The following is a 21,681-nucleotide window of genomic DNA, read 5'->3' as shown; positions in this document are numbered from 1 at the left end:
CTCGGTATTGATCTTCACAGAGCGGTATTACTCGTTATTATCAAACAATAACTAACAATACCGACCAAATACTGAGGAAAAACTGAGTAAAAAATATTCAATTTTTGGCCTAGGAAGTAAATTTTGCTTCAGTCTCTTACGTGTAAATTCATATGTAATCAAAATTTATATGTATGTTAAGAGTTAGAAAATTCTCATGGTGCATATTTATGAAAAACACAATACAAAATTATGAGTATATTAGTACTATATTAAATGGTTGGATTTTAAGAAGTGAGACTACTGCACTTATAAGCTATATATTTATGATATGTTGAATTGCCTTCTCAAAATGAATGGTCTATATACATTGAAATGTTCAATAATGAAAATGGTGTGTGGATAAGAAAAATTATATCGTGTGGAATAGGTTGGCAATGATATGTTATGATAACCTATATGAGTATGGTGATAAAGATAAGTTCGTATAGAGGTAAAATAGTCCTCAAAATGGTCTATTTATAATAACCTATAAAGTTAAGATATATATATAATTCACATTGATATAAGTTATCCGTTTAACAATCAACTTATTTACCATATCAGTGACAAATTGTCCATTAAAAAAATGATTGCCTATTTTAAAACTTTACTTTTAAAATATATTTTTAATAATTAAATTATTTATTATATCTATTTTTAAATTATATCCCTAATTTATTAGTTCAAAAGATCAAAAGTTAGTATGATATTCAGAAAGATTGTCAAATATAACTTCTTATACATGGAGTGAAAGAAGATTATCACATAATTGCAAGAATATAAAAACATTTCAAGTCCCCAAGATACACGCAGGTAAAATAAAAATAAAATGGATGAAATAAGATTGTTCTTCTTGAATCACATTTAGGAACAGCTTCATTACTATTTTATTTTTCATATCATAATTATAATTTTTATTAGACTTTTTTTTGCTTTCAAAAAAAAATTACTAAAAAACTACCTTATAAAAAATTATTTTATCTATACCAAGTTTACGAAACAGTTAGAAAATCATCCTAAATGAAGCCTAGACTTTCAGCTTCATTTGGGACAGCCTTTGTACTGCTTTATAAAGAAAGCAACTTTAGTAGAAAATTTTTTTTAAAAAAATTATATAAGAAAATTGAAACTCTACAACAGTATAATATTCAGAACTACAAAGCAGAATTTAAGAAGCAAAGACTGCCTCAACTTTCAGATTTTGAGTCCTTAAATATGAATATTTATAACCAACTCATTCAGACCATACACTGTCATGGTTGGCTTCATATCCCTACAGCAAACATTACAAAAAGGTGGCAATAAGACAACCAACCTTGCGCTGAATCAATAACAATTTGCATTAAAATCACTGGCTTCAACAGTTTTAGCAAACCTCAGCAGGAAGATGGCTTCGCCGCCATGACCAGTAATTCGATCGAATTGGATCGACAGTCTCAAGTACAGAACAAATGGTGTTTGCCAAACTGGAGGTTGAAGATGATTCAGGCACCGAGGTTCGCAAAGCCTCGACGGCGCTCACAAATTCAGTACTTGGTTGGAAGCCATGGCAAAGAAGCTCTAAAAGCAGACTCAAAGGAAATATGATATTGTGCTTTGTTTTCAACACTTGGAGACAAACGCCTGAGATCTGATTATTGCATATTAGAAGATTGGGATCCCCTTTATATAAACCTCTCAGGTACCTCCAGGGGCTCTCATTCTCTGGGTTGGATAAGATGGCTTCAACTGCATAACTCACCTCAGATTCACGCATTGATTGCAGGCCTCCCAAAAGTGGAGATCTTGTGATGACAAAGTACCTCTGGTCCACATGAGGGGTTGATAATGATTAAGAATATGTTTCCCACGAAGAAGAAAGTTGGGTAATTACTAGAAGTTATATATTAACGTGCTGCATCCACTGAAAAAAATCGCATAAAGAATACTTTGTAATTTTTGTTATAGGACAAACAGATTTAACATTTCTTGTAAATAACCAGAAGCAACTCTTGAATTACATGCTTCTTCAATTAATTAAGCAGCAGAGCCCTGCATTGGATATCCATACCCACACCGGGTATGGGTACGCCCATGGCCTTGTGGGTGGGTATGATTGGGTACTCAACATCGAGGGATAAATTGATTTACATTACTAATCACCGTATATCTTATATTATTGCAATCCTCACTATATAGTGTGCAACACTTAACCACACTGTGACTACGGTAAATTTTGATATGCATATTGAAAGTTTGCAATAAGAGCAAAGGGAAACAAGCCTCAAGGCCATCAATCCGTGGCAGACTGCGTTCAAAAAGCATGGAAAGTGGGTGGGTATAGATGGGTATGACATCCTGAAAGTAACCATAGGTGGGTGTGGGTGGGTGAAGCCCACCCGAGTAAAGCATGGGTACCCAATGGGTACCCAACCAGGACCTCATGTAGGGCTTTGTTAAGCAGTAGGGATAAATTAGCAATGTATTGGAAAAGAGGAAGCATATCTAGGCATGAATGAAGGATATCCTGACATCTTGAATTAATAAAGCAAAGAGAGAGAAAGTAGCATTGTATTGCAAAGAGGAAGCATATATAGGTATTGACTGGGATATTGTAACGCGGTGGGGAAAAAGAAGGGTAATGGAGAAAGGTTAGACAAAAGTTACAAAAGAAGTTGCCACTTATCTGCAAAGTGGAAGTTTGGGGTTACTTCCTGAATGACAAAAATAAAAGCTACCTCTATTTCAAAGAGCAAGAATGTGTAGGCCTTATTGTGTCCACTGAGTTGATACCAGTAATTACGGTTACCATTGTTGCAAGCGACTTTTCCTTTCGTTGCAGCGCTTAGTGGGTTTCCTAATTGTTTATACTTCTTTATTAAGTGGAGAACTTTGTTCAGGAGCAAGGAAGGGTGAAGTTTAGGTAGAGCATAAAGTAAAAACCCTTCAAATGGATTAACTCCTTTCAAAATTGCACACATCAACTGCTTATGATTCAAAATAAAAAAATGGCAAACGCCAACTTTTTTGTTGCAGAACTATATTTGTGAAGTTCTAAGAGCTGGTCGATGCTTCATGACCATGCAGAATGGATTTAAAATTGTATTTCAAATTGAATTGGATATTCCTGAATCCTGATAAAACTAATAAGAAGCAAATCAAGATAGCAAAATACTTGAACAAACACAGCAGTTATCTCCCTTCGTGTCGCTATCTGTTTGAAACTGAATGTTTTGTACCTTCCAAGTTTAAGTATGCTAAAGGGAAGTTGTTACAGGTAAACTATGGCGAGTAAAATCGTTGAAACCATAAATAAATACCTGATTCCATGCCGAATTGTTAAAGATGTCATCTTCAAGCAATTCAGTACAATAGTCGAGCTCATTTTGCCACCCACCTAGTGCCTCAAGAATCCACTGCATGCGAGGGTGCAACCAACTCAGCAATCTCAAAGTGAAAGTAACTGGGAGTTAGACTCAACTTGTAAGAAATGGATGTTTTATTCTTACACTGGGTTAGGTAAAAAATTGTGCAAAACTAAAGTTAATATTGATTGTCTATCCTTGTGTATGAATTCAAAATACAGGTAGAAATAAGTCATGAGACTTTTTAATGGACAAAATGACCTAATGAAAATAAAACTCACCTGTCTGTGAGACCAGGCATGATAGTTTTTTGCATCAATAGCAAATATCCTTTTAGTAAATTCAAGCTCCTTCTGTGCAACTTCTGGACCCAGCTTCTCAGCAAGCCATCGTTTATGGTGCCTACATTATAAATTAAAATATTAAAGTATTTTAGGGTTAGAATGTCCATAAATTTATGATTACTACTATAAATGGTAGGAATTGTTTGATGATTATAAACCAATTAATTAAGAAATGACATTTGTTACAGCATTCCATCTCCCAGTTGATCGCTATCCTTTTTCCAACCATAGGAGTCTTCAAGTTTTATTTTTCTCTACCCCTCACCTCTATTCCTTTGGGGCATTTTAATGTAGAAGAAAAATAATCTTAATGTAATTTGAATAGAAAAACTTTATGATGATATCCAAAGCTTTAAGTTTTTTTTTCTTAATTTCTCGAGTAGGGAGAATTGTGGCCCAAGAGAGATTGCCTTGGGATGCATACAATTTGTGTAAGAGATAGGGGCATAAGGAAAGGGCGAGAGTATCTTAAGATCAAAGAGAATATCACGAGGAAGAGGAGACTTACCAATTAGGAGAGATTAGAGAGAATAATCGGGAGAAAGTGTTTACCACATTTTTAATGAGGTTGCTTAGACTTGATAGTTGCCTAGCTTTAGCCAAAGATAGTTCTTGTTCTAGCTTAAGGCCAACCCTATAAGTTATCTTAGGAGGAATTCTTTGACCTTAGCTAAGCCAAACCCTAGAATTTACTCACTTAGCCTTAGGGAACTATAGACTTTTTTAGGAGTTAGTTGTAGGTGCCCTAGCCTTGGTAGGGGTTCTTTGAAACCAAATTCTAAATCCTCTTTAGCCTAGTGTTTCACCATGGGAAGCCATTAGCCTAACCTAGCATTGGCCTAATAGAAAGCCCTGCCTTACGAACTTCTTGGTCTTAAGGTGATCCAATTGAACTCTAACCCTTGAAATTTAATAGTTCAAATCATACGTGCACCCAATACCAAGGCACCTCACTAGGAATCCAAATCCAATCAATACCAAACTAAAGTAAAACCCATCTAAAATTCATTGAAACCCATAGGAATGTAATGATCAAATGCCCTTTTAATAGGATGAGTTGGTTCATTGCATATCATACTTTAGCTAAGTCATTCTTAAGGATCCTTCCGTAGACGAAGCCAATCCAATTCAAACTCAAACCACATCCTTACGGTGCATAGACCCTACCTAGGACTTGTTGGGATGTTTAGATCAATTTGATCCAAGATGACCTAATAGATGCCTATGATCCTTAGGTGTCTACCCTAGACAACGTAGAAATCACATTAAACCCTTGCCAACCTTGTAAGCCCATACGCAATAGGTTGAAATCAAGCTTGAAGTCATAGAATTCTAAATTAATCATATGGAACCGTCAAAATTAAGTCCACTCTTGACCTAGACCAAGGCCAGTAACTTCAAAGCATCCCAACATATCCATCCTAGGTAATAGACCCCATTAAATCAACCCCAGGTCAACCACAAAACCATTTTGGTTAAGTGGGTTTGGGTCAAACCCTTGGACCCTTGGTCAAATGGTTTAACCCATTGAAACCCTTATTCTTTCATATAAAAATTTTAAACTAATCCTTGCAACTCAACCGAAACTTTGGTTCTCAAATGACCTTGGCTCATTCCTTGGTCATTTAGAATCATATTGGACCCAAACCTAAGCCTCATAGGCATCCGTCAAACTCATTTGACCAAATGAACCAAACCTACAAAATCAACTCCAATAGCCTTTCCATTTGGCTAGCCATTGCCCAAGGACCGAAGGGGTTTTCCCAAGTTAGCCCAACCAAGCTAAACCTCAAGTGAACCAACTTAACTTGAACTCCAAATGCATCAACCAAAAATTTGGCTAGGAGTATCCAATCCTAAGCCCTAAACTTTTATCCCTGAACACCTTGAGTCATTTACCACCGTCTCTAGACATTTGAGGTGCAACTCACCAGTAATCTAATCAAAAAATGTCTACAGATTGCCAACTTGGTAGCTTGAACGAGCTTCAGCTATCAAATCAGAAAGTATATAACCATCCTAATAGCCTAGTGTGGCGACATCCATATGTTCTATCCTTAACCCCTCAGCTTGAAAATTACATTGAATACCACTGGTTTGGCCGATCAAGCTCTACCCTTGGCCTATAAATAATTGTATGATCAAGCTATATCGGTTGTGTAATCCAATCCTCTCCATCCCCAATGCTCAGGCATTCATCCCTATACTCTCTCAAACCCAATTAGTCATTCTAAACCCAAGAACTAATACGCTCTGATGACTTTAAATCAAAGAATTCAATCTAGATTATACATGCCTCACCAGAGGAAGCAATGTCTTTGTGTTGAATGTACAAATATTTAAAAAAAAAAAGGAATAAAAAAGAAAATATAAGGAAAAAAAAGAGAGAAAAAGTATACACTCAATTCAGCTGCAAATCTGATCGTCTAATAGAGCACTTTTCTACTCCAACATTTATCTAATACGGTGGCTATCTGCAACAACATTTGTCTACACTAGTAAAATCAAATCCGTTTAAAACAGCAAACTCAAATTCATCTACAAAAACAAACTCAACATCATATAAAACAACATTATGCATATAGCACTATTTTTCATGCATGCATACATAAAGAAGACATTATTTTAAGCACTAATAGGTTCAAAAAAGAAAAAACCACCAGCCACGATGTCGTAAGACTAGGGGTGTCAATAAATAACCCAGCAAGACATGAGCCTGACTCAAAAAATTTAGGTTCGAGTTTATCAATTAAATTTCAGATCGGATTCAGGTCTAAAATCTTAACCCGATAAAATTCCAAGTTGGGTTTGAGTTGACACTCAAATCAAAAGTTGACCTGAATATTTATACGGGTTCTTGAATAGGTTGTGTTCGGGTTAAATGTTCTAAAAAATAATGCATGATCCATATAATAAACAAGTTGAGTTGGTTTGGATGTGTTAGAGTTAAACATTTGAACTCATATAATAAACTGGTTGGGTTTAGGCCAAGCATATTTGGGTCAGGTCGACATGTTCAAGTAAGAACCAAATGTCACCTGTCAACTCAATTTAGCACCCCGATGTAGAATATTAACCATGCAAACATTCTTATTCGTGAAATGCCTCCTACAAGAGGGAGACATTGAGAGGCTACAAAAAATTTTAGTAAAAGAACTCAAAAATAACATAATCAAAATGAACCGTTTGACTCAAAAACATCATACATGAACTTATAAAATATAAATTACAAAAAAGGAACATAATTACAAAATGAGAATTTCAAAATGCAATGGTTATTACTTTACAACATTGGAACGAAGCAAGACAGGGCTTATAGGGAACTCAGCAACTTGCCTACAAGCAAGAATAGAACCACTGTGTTGTTACTAAGAACCACTATGTTGTTACTAAAACTCTCAAGGGCATGCTGTGAACTTAACTGATTGTGGAAATGAAGCCCGACAACTCCTATTTATAAGTAAAAGGGAGGTCCAATGTGGCACCAATGGGAGCAAAACAAGGGTTAAATGCAAGTAAACAACAATATTTTAAGCTCTAACTTATAATCAGTCGCAACCAAATCCGAAACATAGACATTTAAACAAATAGACTACAATAACTATTTTTTTAGAAATAAAAGGCAATGTGTGCACTTTAACAAAAAAAAATTCATGCAAGCAACTTAGTTTGAATAATTGCAAATTCATGTGCAAGCATCAAAAAGTAATTTCTAACTCAATTATAATAATTTGAAAGTGCAAGCACTTTAAAGATCATGCTTGTCCTCAAGATATGTGCCCAACATCAAGTATGCATAATTGCAAACACACCGATAAGCATGCCCATAGTAAAAAGATTCAAGACAAATTTTGAAAAATGGCATGCGTATATCTTTCATAGCACATCAATTCACTGACAGCAAACTTTTATGCATGGGCTCTAATAAACTTATCCATGTATTAATCTAACATCAGAATGTTATACGCATAAAAACAAGCAAATTCATCCGCATATGTCCCAGCAATATACTACACTCTTAGACTTAATGTAAAATAATGCCGCACAGACTAAAAATAAGGTCAACTCAAATTTTCCACATATAAGAACTTGCAAACCCCATTTTGAAAAAGCAAGCGACCATTTTTTAAATTCATAAGCCCTCTTTCAAATTCTAAATCATCAACATGTTGCCTTAATTTTCTCAAGTGGATTTCCCTGTCTATAGGGTAAGATCATAAGTTTATTCTCCAAGTTTGATCCTCCAAAACATTATTAGTGAAGTTGACAAGCTTATAAAAAAAATCCAAAATCAAATTTTACAAAAAGAATAATTTTGCCATTGCTCTCGGTCTAACCAAGTAAACTAACATTATTGTAAAGTGGGAGCCAAATATTTGATCATAAAAATCATTCAAATATTTTGTCTTACGTTTGCATAAGGCCTTCAAAGGCTATTAAAATAGAAAACTCATTCTAAAAAACAACCTCTAGAGACTATTTTACATTCGTAGCTGGTCGTAAATTCAGTGTTCAGATCCAATCCTCTACACACAAATATTAAGGTCGACAAGGTCTATAATGTGATTAATTTTCAAATCAACTCAAACAATAAGCCAATTATAGACCTAATCATTTATAAGCAAGTAAATTTGATAAGGTCCAAAGCAACAAATACAATTTGTTAAAACACCCCTATAATGGACATGATTATCAAACATCAAAATCGATGGGGTCCACTCTAAAAATTAAATTCTCAAATTACAAAAGCAAGCACTTCAAGCAAGCTATCCAATGATTGTCATCTTGACATAAAATCTTAACAAGAGAAGATCTTTATCATCAAAATACCCCCAAAATTCTAAAAAAAATATTTTTTGTCAAAATCTTAAGAATAAAATAAAATTATTAAATATAAATAAATTTAAAATGAAATATAATAGTATAAGCTTAAAACAACAATCCATCCACCCTCCACATCAATTTGATGCAGTTGAAGCATAAAGAGCTAAAGCCATATCAACCATACCTCTATGGCCGCTCTCAATGATCTAAAGCAAGTAAGGATTAAAGCATGTAACCTCTACAAAGGTGGTTTGCCGCCAAATGGTATTATAAAGGTATGGTTGTGATCAAGCCCATTGATCGAGTGATTTATCGAAAAATTGCACCATTAACTTATGATCATAGCTAGAGCTCACAAGTTCTCCAACATTCCAAATCCACTAAGTGATGTATCATAGAGAACACAAAGTCATTTATTATATAATATAAACTTAAAAATATCCCTTTAAACAAGCATTCACCCTAGATCTTCAAGATCTCCTTAAATGATGCAACCCAAGGTTGCTGACACGGATTCTTTGATTAAGTTTGTCGACTACCTTAAATGACTAAGTAAACCAAAGTCCATGACAACCCAAGAAAATAATATGGGACCATGATCACGTTCGTCATAATTCTTCACACCATCCACTCTAAGCTAACGAGAGTAAATGCTTTTAATCCTAAAATTAAATTCTTGCAATTATAAGTAAGCATTTAGTGCTTATCAACTAATCTTATTAAAAAAAATCTCACGACTATATGGAATAATTAACCATAGGGGATTTGTCCCTATAGGAATGTTGGTACTAAATCATGAAGTACTCATAAAATGAGAGTGAACTCATTTGGTAGTGTTAGATCTACAATCTAAATTGTCTTTTAAAATTTTGACCCAAAATAAAATTTCACAAAAGAGCCACACCCGAACTCTTGAAGCCCACATCAACCAGGCAAAGCCACTAAAGCAAGGAATTCAAACTAAACCCCTTGGATCTTCGTACACCATTAGAGCCCTAAATCTCAATCCATGATGTGAAACTTTGTGAAACAAAATTGCATACCAATTAAATCCAACCATATAATAGGATCTCCTACTTACAATGATCCTTCTGCAATCAAGATCACTAAAAGATCTCCTCTATTGCCTTCAACAAAAGTCATTTGTAAAGATTTCTAGTTAGGGTTAGTGGTAGGAGGTGACCTCAGTGCTGTCCAATCTTAAATTATAAGACCAACGTATACAATTTAACTATAGCAAGCCATCCAACCATAGGGGCTTAAGACGTAGATTGATCTGAGTCATATGATCTTTAGACAAAGCAAAATTCCACCTCACCCTTTTAGGACATCTTGAATAGAAAGATTTACCCCAAGTTAAACATTGTCCATTCACAACAATCTTTAAAACAATAATAAAAAATCAAGCCCCATATATCAAAATCTAATTAAAGGATGTTTAATATTAATCATTTGAATTTAAACTACCCATGGACTAAAAATTAAACTCCTCTTAAAATCAAAAATCAAACACCACATTAGGTAATAGTGTGACACCCTCACAATCCAACACAGACTAAATGCTTAATAGGTACAAGCCTTATACCTCCTAGGACTAGGGTTTTCTTTTTCTACATCATCGTAATATGTTCAGTTAAATTGTTGTATGCACCTACACTTAGGTGATTGAATAGATTGTGGATGAATAAATGGAATATATATACTTTCTAGTACTAACTTCTATTTTGAAGGAAGGGGTATTTATGTAATTTTAACTTCTATAAATATAATTTAAGAGTAGGAAAATTATGAAAGGCCCATGGGATTACAACAAAAAAGACATACAAGGATGAGCCCTATAGTGATGCTTTAGAATCCAAGATAATTTTGAAGGTAAAGCTTAAAAACCCATAGGCTAAAATCCATTTTTGTATAGAATTAGGTTAGTTTGTATTAAGGCAAAGTTCAGATGTCCTTCACATTTTCTTTTTCTAGGGTGTATTGCGGAGCTTTTTTTCATTTTTTTTTGATTTTTATTTTTTTCTATATTTTTTTTTTTTTTTTTTTCATATTGCTTTGTGTGAAGTGGCTTAATTATTGTTATAACAATAGCTTCTGATGACTAAATTCTATTAGAAATATGTAAACAACTAAAACCAACCACAGAACAATTTAAAAAAATAAAAGAGAAGCGTCTTTGTGAACTATTGTCTATTATCATTATTTCACTAATTATTCTATCAACAAAATCATGCTTAATAGAAATATCGGCGTCAAGCACTGCTCTAGTAGATATAACATATGTGATCTCGTACATCACATAATAGAAATAATTGCATATCATTTAAAGACCATATAACCAAAAATGCATTAATTAGAAGCATTATATACCCTCATGATTGAGCTGATTGGTTTTTAATGACTAAGTCAAGTCCCAAGTTCTAAAAGAAAATATCCTGATCTATCTAGCATTGCATAAGGACATTGATACCATGCTTTTTAAAGTGATTACATAACTTCAGTTAGCAATCTGTTCCAAATAGGGTTATAAGTCCAATGGTATCGGGACCACTTCAGCCCTTGGTGAGATTTCAAGCAATAAGCCCTTTGCACTTGTTAGACTTAGGTTTGAGTTACTATCCAAATGGTGGTTCTTACCTTAGTTTTAAGATAGGAGGCTAATATTTCTTGGTTGCTACATCATAAGTTCGCATCTTTTTAGGGTTTTTTCAATATTGTGTTGATAAAATATAGGAACCAAATTTCTAATACATTGATAAACTCAAACACTAAATTTAAACTTTAAAACATTGAAGCTCAACATAAGATAGTTTGGAGCATTTCTAAGTTTCATAGAATCCAGTGCTCCTCCTTAATGTAGCTTTCTAAAAAAACAATTGATCAAAAATTAAATCAATTCCTTTTGTAATTCTAAAATCACATCCTTCTTCATCGTTCAAAATCATGAAAATATTTGGCACTATTTTAGTCAAATGTATTCTCAATAGACCACCACTCATGGGATGTAATTAACCAAAAGAGTTTGCCTTTATAGAGACTATATACTTCATAATGAAAAAAACCCAAACTTACACTATTTAAGGGGAAATCTCCAAGAATGTTGAATTTCTTTTTTTTTTCAATTCCTAATTTTATCTTTCAATTGATTATAGAATACTATGTTTTTTCAATATTGTATATTAATCTCTACATAGTATTCAATCATAAGCTAGAATTTTTAATTCGAAGTTGATATTCTCCACAGAATATCATTTTAAATTTTTTTCATCAACAACAACAACAACAAAAATTCATCATGCAATAAAAATTCAATATAGCATCTATACAACCCCTTTTTTAAAAAATAGGGTGATGAGATAAAACCAAACTAATTTGAATTCAAATCTAAATAACTTTATTAAAATCAATCATCTAATTTAAATAAAAATATGATTAAATAAAATATAAAAATAATCCAAAATAAGAACTTTCTCAAAATTCAAATTTTCTAATAAATTTAAATTATTTAAATTTCAATTCAAATTACAACAGAATTTGAAAGATAACTTAACAACTAATATCATCTCTCCCTCATTCAAACTAGGTCACGCATGTGCTTTGCTCAGTACTATCACTAGTGTTTTGTTACATGATGCTTTTCTACTTATGTATATGTCACATGTTCGGCTACTTCATGCCCAGTGCTCTCTTACAAGTAGTGCTATTGGTTGTTCCCTCAATCCCACTTTTGTTGTGAGTAATCATTGCCTCTGAGCGTTGGTGCTTGAATTCTAATAGGAAACACTTGAAGATTTCAAGTAAATCCTATCAATAAAGACAAAAACATCAAAGTGCTCCACAAATCCAATGGAAAGAACAACAAAATAGTAATTTTTATTGAATAAAATCAAACTAATGGAAGAAATAAAGCAGGATACAATTGATCCTCAATTTGAGAGGAGGATCGTTCTCTCCCAATCCCTAGACGAATCTAGGGCCTAAGACACCAAGAACAAGAACTCCAAATCAGCTACAAGACAAAGCATAACCCTAATCATAAACATCTCTTCCTATTTAATACATTAATTCAAAACTCCTAATTCAAAAATTCCCTCCAACCCTAGCCACCCCCCTCTCTTCCTTAATTTGCTTCCTAGTGGGGTCCACTAGGCTTAGGCAACATAACAGGGGTGGTATGTCCGCCTCCTGTATACTAGAGCTAGCCCTCCTAAGGCCGGTTAGGCCGATTCAGTGAGAACCAGACAAACAATACCACACTCTCAAAGAATCATCTTGTCCTCAAGATGAAAGCAGAGAAACTGATGTTTCACTCTCTCATATGGTTCCCATGTGGCGCCGTAGTCCGAGAGGCTCTTTCATTTGATCAGAACTTCCTTAGCTCCATCTTCTCTCTGACAAACGCCCATCAACTCCAAGGGTTCTAAAATCACCTCTAAATCCTCAAGCAAATCCTATTAAATAAAGACAAAAACAACAAAAGTGCTCCACAAATCTAATGGAAAGAATAACAAAATAGTGATTTTTATTGAATAAAATCAAACTAATAGAAGAAATAAAGCAAGATACAATTGATCCTCAATTCTAGAGGACGATCGTTCTCTTCCAATCCCTAGACGAATCTAGGGCCCAAGACACAAGAACAAGAACTCCAAATCAGGCACAAAACAAAGCATAACCCTAACATGTCTATTCCTATTTAATACATTAATTCAAAACTCCTAATTCAAAAATTCCCTCCAACCCTAGCCGCCGCCCTCTCCTTCATTAATTTGCTTCAAAATGGGGTCCACTAGGCTTGAACACATCAGCCTTTTGTATTCCAAAACCGGCCCTCCTTGGGCCAACTGGGCCGGTTCTCATTGTGAGAACCGGTCTCACAAATTCATACCATCTTCAACCTCAGTACCTAGGTTGGTGTAATTATTGATAAAAACTTGATCATTTCTTATTAATTTATATTTCACATTTCTTATCTAGTGTTATGCCTCCTCACTTCCTTTGGTTTCCAAATCATTCAGTGGTATCATATCCACCTATTTCGTGGTCGACTAACTTTAGGTAACCTCATAATGTGTCGCTTCCCCTTTGCCCTTTGCCCTGTGCCCATGATTTTTATCATTATAGGATCTCCATCGATTCACGCTCTTCGTGCTTTAACTAAGGCTGCAAAGGGATAATGGTCCTGGTTTTCATCTAATCTCCTCTATATTCTCTACATATTCTCAACAAGATTATGTATCAACCCATCACATATTAATATCCTCTTCTCAAGGTGAACATCTTTTCTTATTTAGAAATATATTAATTAGCTTCTCCTTTATCCTTATTCCTTATTGACAAGTTCTCCCAAGATCCCCAGAATAAAGATTGTTCGTTCATTAATAGAAAATTTGTGATTGATTGGGGATTACCTAGTTGTACTTATTAATTCCTAAAAGATGATTATTGAATTATCCCTAAAAGATGATTATTTGAAACTCTTCTTTAAGATATCAAATCACATGGATGGGTTCCAAACATGGACGGTTAAGTGATCAACTTATTCTAATTGTTCAAAGAAAGCCTTGTTACTCTAGTTTGGGTTAATTTTTCTCAACTTTAGATTCACTACTTCGACCAATCCACTATGTCTTATCTTGGCTGAATTTTTGGCAAACTGCTTCAAGTCAATGCTATTATTAATAAGCTATCCAAGGCATCAATAGTTAGGGTCTTGGTTGAAATGAATGTCACTATTCCTTTGAAGAAGGATATTTAGATTGATTCCACTATTTGTGGCTTTTGACAAAAAGTAGAGTTTGAATAAATTCCTTCATATTGTTTGTCTTGCAATTTTTTGTCCACAATTTCTCTGAATATTTTAGGCTCACCCATAATTACGGTATTCCCTAACAAGGATTGTGGATATTTAACCATTCTACAAGCGTAATGGCGGCAATTTTGGATACTTTTGATTTGGTCTATACACAAAATATTGAAGCAACTTTAGAGCATACTACATGTTGATATCTTACATGTATATCTTATGCATGCAACTGCTTTAGCAAACTTGGGGTACACTTTTGAATAGTTTGACAAGATCCTGTGAAAATTTGTGGTTTATGTCATATAAGATCAAAGCATGTAGGACTTCGTCTGCATTGAGGTTACTGAATTTGTACCCTTATGATTTGAACAAGACTTTTGTGATCATAAATATGGGAAGATTTGAAGAATGTAAAAGTAGTTTTAATAATACTTAGTTTGACATTTTTATTTCATGATTATGCTTTAATGGCTAATTGGATGTGGAACTTTTTAGAGTGGTGCAAATGATGACAAACAATTTTTTGGAAAAGCAATATCGGGCTATAAATTATTATTTTTCTTCTCAAATTTTAGTGATTAATTGCTAATGTGATTGAATTTGGTCAAATCATATAAGAATTTGATTTTCTAATTATGGTGCATTTTTTATTGACATGTGATTTTTTGTGATATATACTGTAATGTATAATTTACATTATTCGATCATTAAATTATTATTTATGATGACTTTTGCCATGTTTTCTAGTTTCATCTAACGGGGCGATAATGTGTTTTATTAGATGGTTTGCAAACTATCAAATTGATTTCATGTGCGTGATTTTTATGCATTGCATTATATAATTGCATTATGAAATCCTAGACCCTAATAAATCATGCATCACAAAACACATTTGGATTAACACAATTTAACTAACCAGGACCTTGGCATAATCTAGTTTAACCATGAGCCCAAATGGAAAAAAAAAGGACTTCCAACCACTTCTACAAAATAAGGGCATCATATCAATCTATCACTATGCATGTAAACCTCTAAACTTTCTTAGAAATTTGTCCAAAATGGATGGTTATATTCTGTATGGTCGATGACAAGGGTCTTCAATTAATATTATCATTGATGATGCTATCATTCACTTTGTCTCTATTTCCTCATATAGGTTTCTACATCAAGTATTTCATCGTCTGAACTTCCCATTTGTCTATCTTCATTAGGATGGAACTCCCAAAAGATGGATTATTCTAACCTAGCACAATATTAAATTACTTAATGTGTCATGTTTATCTCATCATCCTTACTTTTCATTCAATTTGTAAAGGATAAAATGTACATTTGTGATATGGATATATTTGTCATTTTATTAGTTATATTAGAGTTAAAATGATCATAAATTATGGTAGCTATAATAAATTGTAGGCTTTAAGTTTAATTTAGTATGATTGATTAATGAATTAAGAAAAGATATTTGCACTAATATTCTCCCGATCAATCCTCCTCCATCTTGTACCAATAAGGCTTGTCCATGCTTTCTTTCATTATGCATCAACCTACCTTTCTTTGAGACATTCATTCTTCTAATCTCTTATCTCTTAATCACCTTCTTCCATTTTACCTTCTTGATTCTTTGTCTACGATGCATTCTTCTCTTCCCAATAAATCAAGGCATGAAAGATCACACAATGTCCATTTCCACTGCCCAAATTTATATCATCAGATTACTTCAATAAAACAACTAGCTGGCAACGCTGTTATAAACAAGCAGATATCTCTAAAAATAGGGCATAAATAAGCGTAGAAAACTTTTTGCTAAAAAGATTTCATAAATATTGCTGCTGGGCCAAAAAATAAGCTTAAGAAAAAAGTAAGATCTTGCCAAACTCGTTGCAATGTGCTTCAATGGTTTAAGGAGGTCGAAGGTTATTATGAGGAACTTACCAGATTTGATAGTTCTTAGAATTTTTGGAAGCAACACAATTGACGTATTCCATTTCATCATTCAAATCAGCATCCACTGCTTCAAGAACAAGCCGTCTGAAATACCAGACCTACCAAGTCAAGAAAGAAATAAAAATTAATGATTGCAGGCTCACAACAAACCCATAAAGTATTTACCTCATATTTCACTTCCACTGTCTTCATTTAATTCAAACAAAGTCTCACTAATCGCGTTTTCTAAATCAGGAGACGAAATATAAACGCTAAACAAAAAGGGATTCTATTCTGAATTGAAATTTCGTAAGAGTTATAGACTAACGGTGTAGTTGCCGGGATTCATGCTGACAGCCTCGGCAGTGAGATTTAGGGCGCGGTGGCTTCGCTCGCCGGAGAGGTAAACTGCCCGGAAGTAGTCCATCGTCTCCCGGAAGTCGTCGCGGTAAGCGATGGGCACGACTGGGTGGGGCCCGTCGTCCTGCGGCACCGGCTTCACATCCGACCACTCCGGCCGGCGGCTAAAGGGCACCCATTCGTCTTCGTCCGACGACATTACGGCGGTGCTAGTAATCAATGAAGGCGGCTTGATATTTATAGGGAATTTTCATGTTCTTATGGCAAAATTTTCAAAATAACATTACACCAACAATATCATCGACTATATGAATTTTTTTTTTTTAAGTCAAATTCTTATTTAATCTAATAAACAAAGATCATTTTTAATATTTTCTAATCAAATTTTTTTTAATTCTACCTCTGCATTTATTAACATAAGTCAAATCTAATGCATCTACTTTCCTAACTAGGTCATTGGGAGGTCACAGTTTTATGTGACCAAACCATCTAAGATGATTCTTTCTAATCTTATCTTTCATTGGAGCTACTCCAACATTTTTATGTATATGCTCATATCGTATCCTATCACTAAGGGTAAAGCCACTCACCCACCTGAGCATCCTCATCTCTACAACACTTAGTATTATGCTTCTCTTTTAATGGCCAACATTCGTCACCATAAAGCATTGCAAGTCTCACCACCATCTTATAGAATTTTCTCTTAAGTTTGAGGGGGACTTTTCTGTCATACAATAAGCCCGATGCATTCATTCACTTAAACCATCTAACTTGAGTTATGTCTTATGTTGATAATATCCTCATTTATTTCACCATCACTCTGAGCAATAGATCCAAAATATCTAAAATGTATACTCTTATTAATGACTTGGTCGCCCAAAGTCATAATCCCCTCAATAGGTCTATTACTACTAAAATTACACTTTATATATTCAGTTTTAGATCTACTTAAGTGAAAACATTTAGACTATAAGGTTGACCTCCATAATTCAAGTTTACCTTCAACTCCCCTCTAGTCTTATCAACAAGAAGAATATCATCAGCAAAAAGAATACGCCAAGGTACATCCTCTTGCAAATATCGAATGAGAACATCCATGACTAAAGCAAAAAAGGTTTGGCCTTAAGGGCGATCCTTGTTGTAATCCAACCAAAATAGGAAAATACTTGGTCAAACCACCTTGTGTTTGAGCACATGTAATAGCTCATACATAAATATCTTTAATAATTTGAATATAGGCATTATTCACTCATTTCTTTTCAAAAACTCTCTATAGCACTTCTCCTGAAACTTTATCATATGCTTTCTCTAAATCAATAAATATCATATGTATATCATCTTTATTTTCTCTATATTTATCCATCAAATCTCTCAATAAATGTATAGTAGACCTACCCGGCATAAATCCAAATTGATTTTGAGAAACATTAGTATCACGCCACAACCTACGCTCCATAACTTGCTCCCATAGTTTTAAAGTATGACACATTAACTTAATTCCTATATAATTCGCACAATCTTGTGCATCACATTTATTCTTAAATATAGGATTTAGCATCCTCATTCTCCACTTATCAGACATCTTTTTAGTTTTTAAAATATTATTAAAAAGTTTAGTAAGCCAAGAAATTTCTTCATCTCCTATGTATTTCTACACCTCTATTGGAATATCATCAGGTTCAATAGGTTTTCCACACTTCATTTTCTTTAAAGCCTCTCTAACTTTAATTTTACTAATATGTCGATAAAAATATAAATCTTTATTTTCATTTAGGGTGCTAAGGTCGCTAAAGTAAATCGTATTTTCATATTCTTCATTAAAAAGTTTAGCAAAATATCTCATTCACCTTTGTTTAATATTATCTTATATAAAAAGTACTTTTTGATCTTCATCCTTAATACACTTCACTTGAACTAAATCATTACTGCTCATATCTCTTTGTTTGACTAACTTATACATATATATTTCTCCCTCCTTAGTATCTAATCTATAATATTAATAATTAAAAGCTAAAATATTTGCATCACATATTGCTTTCTTATATTCCTTAGGTGCATCTTTATATCTTTCACAATTATCAAAAAATTTGTATATAAACCAATTTTTATAATAAATCTTCTTATTTATTATATTGTCTTGCATATTTGGATCTCACCACAAACTATTTTCACTATTAGAAGTTTTTCCCTTTGATACTCCAAGCACGTCTTTTGCAATATTCTTAATATCACTAGTCACTTTTCCCACATAACATAAGCATTTCCTTGCACAGACAAAATCTTACAACACTAAAATATGTCTAAAATTTGAATATTGAGTAGAAACATAAGAGCGTAGGTATTACAAATTATTCGATACAATATAATCTACGATGCATATTGGTGGAACCATTTTAACATATTCAAGCCCCATATTTTTTCCCATTTCAAATTTCCACATAAAATATAATATCTAATAAGCTACTTTTCATTTATTTTATCTATATCTATGTGATCTTTATACAAATGCTAAATTATCTCTCTATTGTCAAAAATATTTCAACATACAAAAATAGTGAATTAAAAAAAAAAATACAAAGCCAACAATTCAAAATGTATTGAAAGATTTGGACAAGTAACTGCATAGATTGAGGAGGCAAAATTAATTACGTCACAGAGATTTTATAGACAAATTATTTGATTTCTCAAAGATTTTATAGACAAATTATTAGATTTTACGTAACAAACTAATTTAGGAAAACAATGATTTAATACCTTAAAAAGCAAAGGAAATACACCGCACGCATTTGAGGAAGTTATCACATAATGTACTATGGATGCTGGTATAGCCTAAATTTTAATAATGTACTAGAGAAAGTAGGAAGTTAGTTCTTTATATATAACATTTCCCTAATTTTTCTCTCTGATCGAACAGTCTTGAGCCTTTAAGAATTTGTTTTCAATTAATTATTTTTTTTTCTTTTCATTGTTGTTTGGTTATGATGTAGTTATGGCTTACCATTTCTGTAATGAGTGGAGCTTACAAGTTGGTTGTTTGATCTTAATGTTTTCATTTTTCAAAAAAAAAAAAAACTCTGATACACAAAAATAGAGGAGGGAAGAAGAGAGAAAGGAAGGAAGGAAAGGATGAAGGAGAGAAAAGCGAGGGAGTATACGTGCATGTTGAGAGGAAAGAAAAGAAAGAGGTTAGGTGGCTCTGTTCGGCTTGGATCGCAGAGGCGGTGAGAGGTTAGAACTGGAGTTCGGCGAGGCCCAGAGGTTGGCTCGGCTAGGGCAGGAGGTAGGGGACGGGGTCCTGTAGGTAGCTGCAAGGCTCTGGAGTCAGAGGGAGGAGGCATTTCAAGAACAGAGAAGGGGGATCCGAAGCTTCAGCTTTAATGGGAAAATGAAAAAGAGAGGGTAATCATGAGAGGGGGAAAGAATCAAAGGCTTCGGCCTCTTCTTCTTGCAACGCTGAAGGCTTTGACCATTGGTGGACTCATCCAAGACGCGATTCGCCAATGCTGTTCGAACGGGCATGCACGTGTGCGATGGGGCGTGCATGTTAGGGGAAAAAATTATTTTTTGAGGAGGGGGAGGGGGGGGGGTGCGCAGAATTCCAAAACTATCCCTCTTATATCTGAATTGAGCGGGGATCTGCCCATGGTGCTCTTAGTCAAGCATGATAAAATCTACACCTAATCTTGGAATCTTATCACTTACGAGGCCTTAGTCTTCATGAAACTCTTCTAAATTCTTTAGAATGATAGTGTAAGCATTCATTTATCTGTTCAAAATATTCATCCCCTTTGATCCGATCATTAACCCATTCACTAAAACTCTTAAATGCAAACGGGGGGCTCTCAAGTTTGGCCTTATCTAAGCCTTCTCCAACCATCTCCCCCACCACTCAATAAGTTCCCTTCAACCTTTCATCCACCACTATCCCAGGAGTTCCTAATCCTTATTAGACATCTCCTATAACACTTCGAGTCTTGGGAGATATGCAATTAAGGGCTACATCAAATATCAATGTTAAATGTGATGAAAATTATATACAAGATTTTATTCGTCAAGTGAGCTATCGTCAAATATCAACGCTCCATCAATCTTTGATTTGATTAAGAAGGAAAAAACTATAATATTGTCATGCATTTGTTGGAACAAAAAAAATTTTGAGGACCCAATGATCCTTTGATATTTGATTCGAAAAAAAGGATCAAAATGGTCCATTAACTCTTTAGGAGAGACTAAATGGTCTCCAACTATTTTGATGAACCATTTTGGTCCATCAGCTCCTTAAAATGGGATTGTTTTGGTCCTAACATCCAAACTAATGAATATTGGACTTAATGATGTTAAAAATATGGGTATTTTAATATTGTTTTATTAAACTATTTATTAGATATAATATTTAAGTAATTATAATTTTCCAAAAAAAATATTAATTATTTGTTTAATAAGAAAAATTAATAAGATTTTTAGTTACAATTTTAAAAATTTAATCATATTTTATAAATTTTGATTTGTCTGTAGAATTCTTTGCGTCCAAAATTTAATCATCAAAACCTTCAAATTTATAAGGGCAGATTTGCATAAATCTTTTTTTTTGGGGGGAATATTGTAAATACCTTTAAAATGTGCATACTAAGTTGAAAAGCTAATCATAACTTTTCTGTAGTTTGAGAAAATAACAGCTATTTGCAAAAACATTTGTGAAATTGTTGTAAAAATAGAATTTTTAAAAATATCTATCATAAAAAAAAAAATACTTTCACAATCAAATCTATTAAAATAAAATAACTATAAAAAAGATCATTTCAAATAAAAAAATTACAATATCCACAACACCTTTTAACAAATTTATCTTAGTCAACAATTCTATACTATTTTTATGCACAACTGCAACTGCTCCAACCAAATTTAGTAATATTATTATGAATTTTTTCTTTAAAAAAAGGACAACTTCTTTATTTCAACCACAGCATTTTATAATACCTCCAAAAACTTTGGGAATAAACTATATTAATATATTATACACAACACCTTTTAATAATAATTTGTGATATATATATATATA

The 21,681-nt window shown here is 33.5% G+C and overlaps 1 protein-coding gene across 1 annotated transcript; it reads right to left on the bottom strand.

Moving 5' to 3' along the window:
• Positions 1-1,179: 1,179 nt before the first annotated feature.
• On the bottom strand, positions 1,180-16,857 carry LOC110104042 (protein farnesyltransferase/geranylgeranyltransferase type-1 subunit alpha). The gene is made up of 5 exons (XM_020832982.2): positions 16,591-16,857; positions 16,272-16,381; positions 3,647-3,767; positions 3,321-3,416; positions 1,180-1,825 (listed from the first exon to the last, which is right to left on the bottom strand). Exons 1-5 carry the CDS (start codon positions 16,819-16,821, stop codon positions 1,388-1,390), a joined length of 996 nt encoding a protein of 331 aa, XP_020688641.1. The 5' UTR covers positions 16,822-16,857; the 3' UTR covers positions 1,180-1,387.
• Positions 16,858-21,681: the final 4,824 nt, after the last annotated feature.

Source organism: Dendrobium catenatum, unplaced genomic scaffold, assembly GCF_001605985.2.
Source record: "Dendrobium catenatum unplaced genomic scaffold, ASM160598v2 fragScaff_scaffold_1284, whole genome shotgun sequence".
Classification (NCBI taxonomy): Eukaryota; Viridiplantae; Streptophyta; class Magnoliopsida; order Asparagales; family Orchidaceae; genus Dendrobium; species Dendrobium catenatum.
The sequence above is the reverse complement of the archived record's forward strand: the minus strand, read 5'-3'. Positions and strand labels throughout refer to the sequence as shown.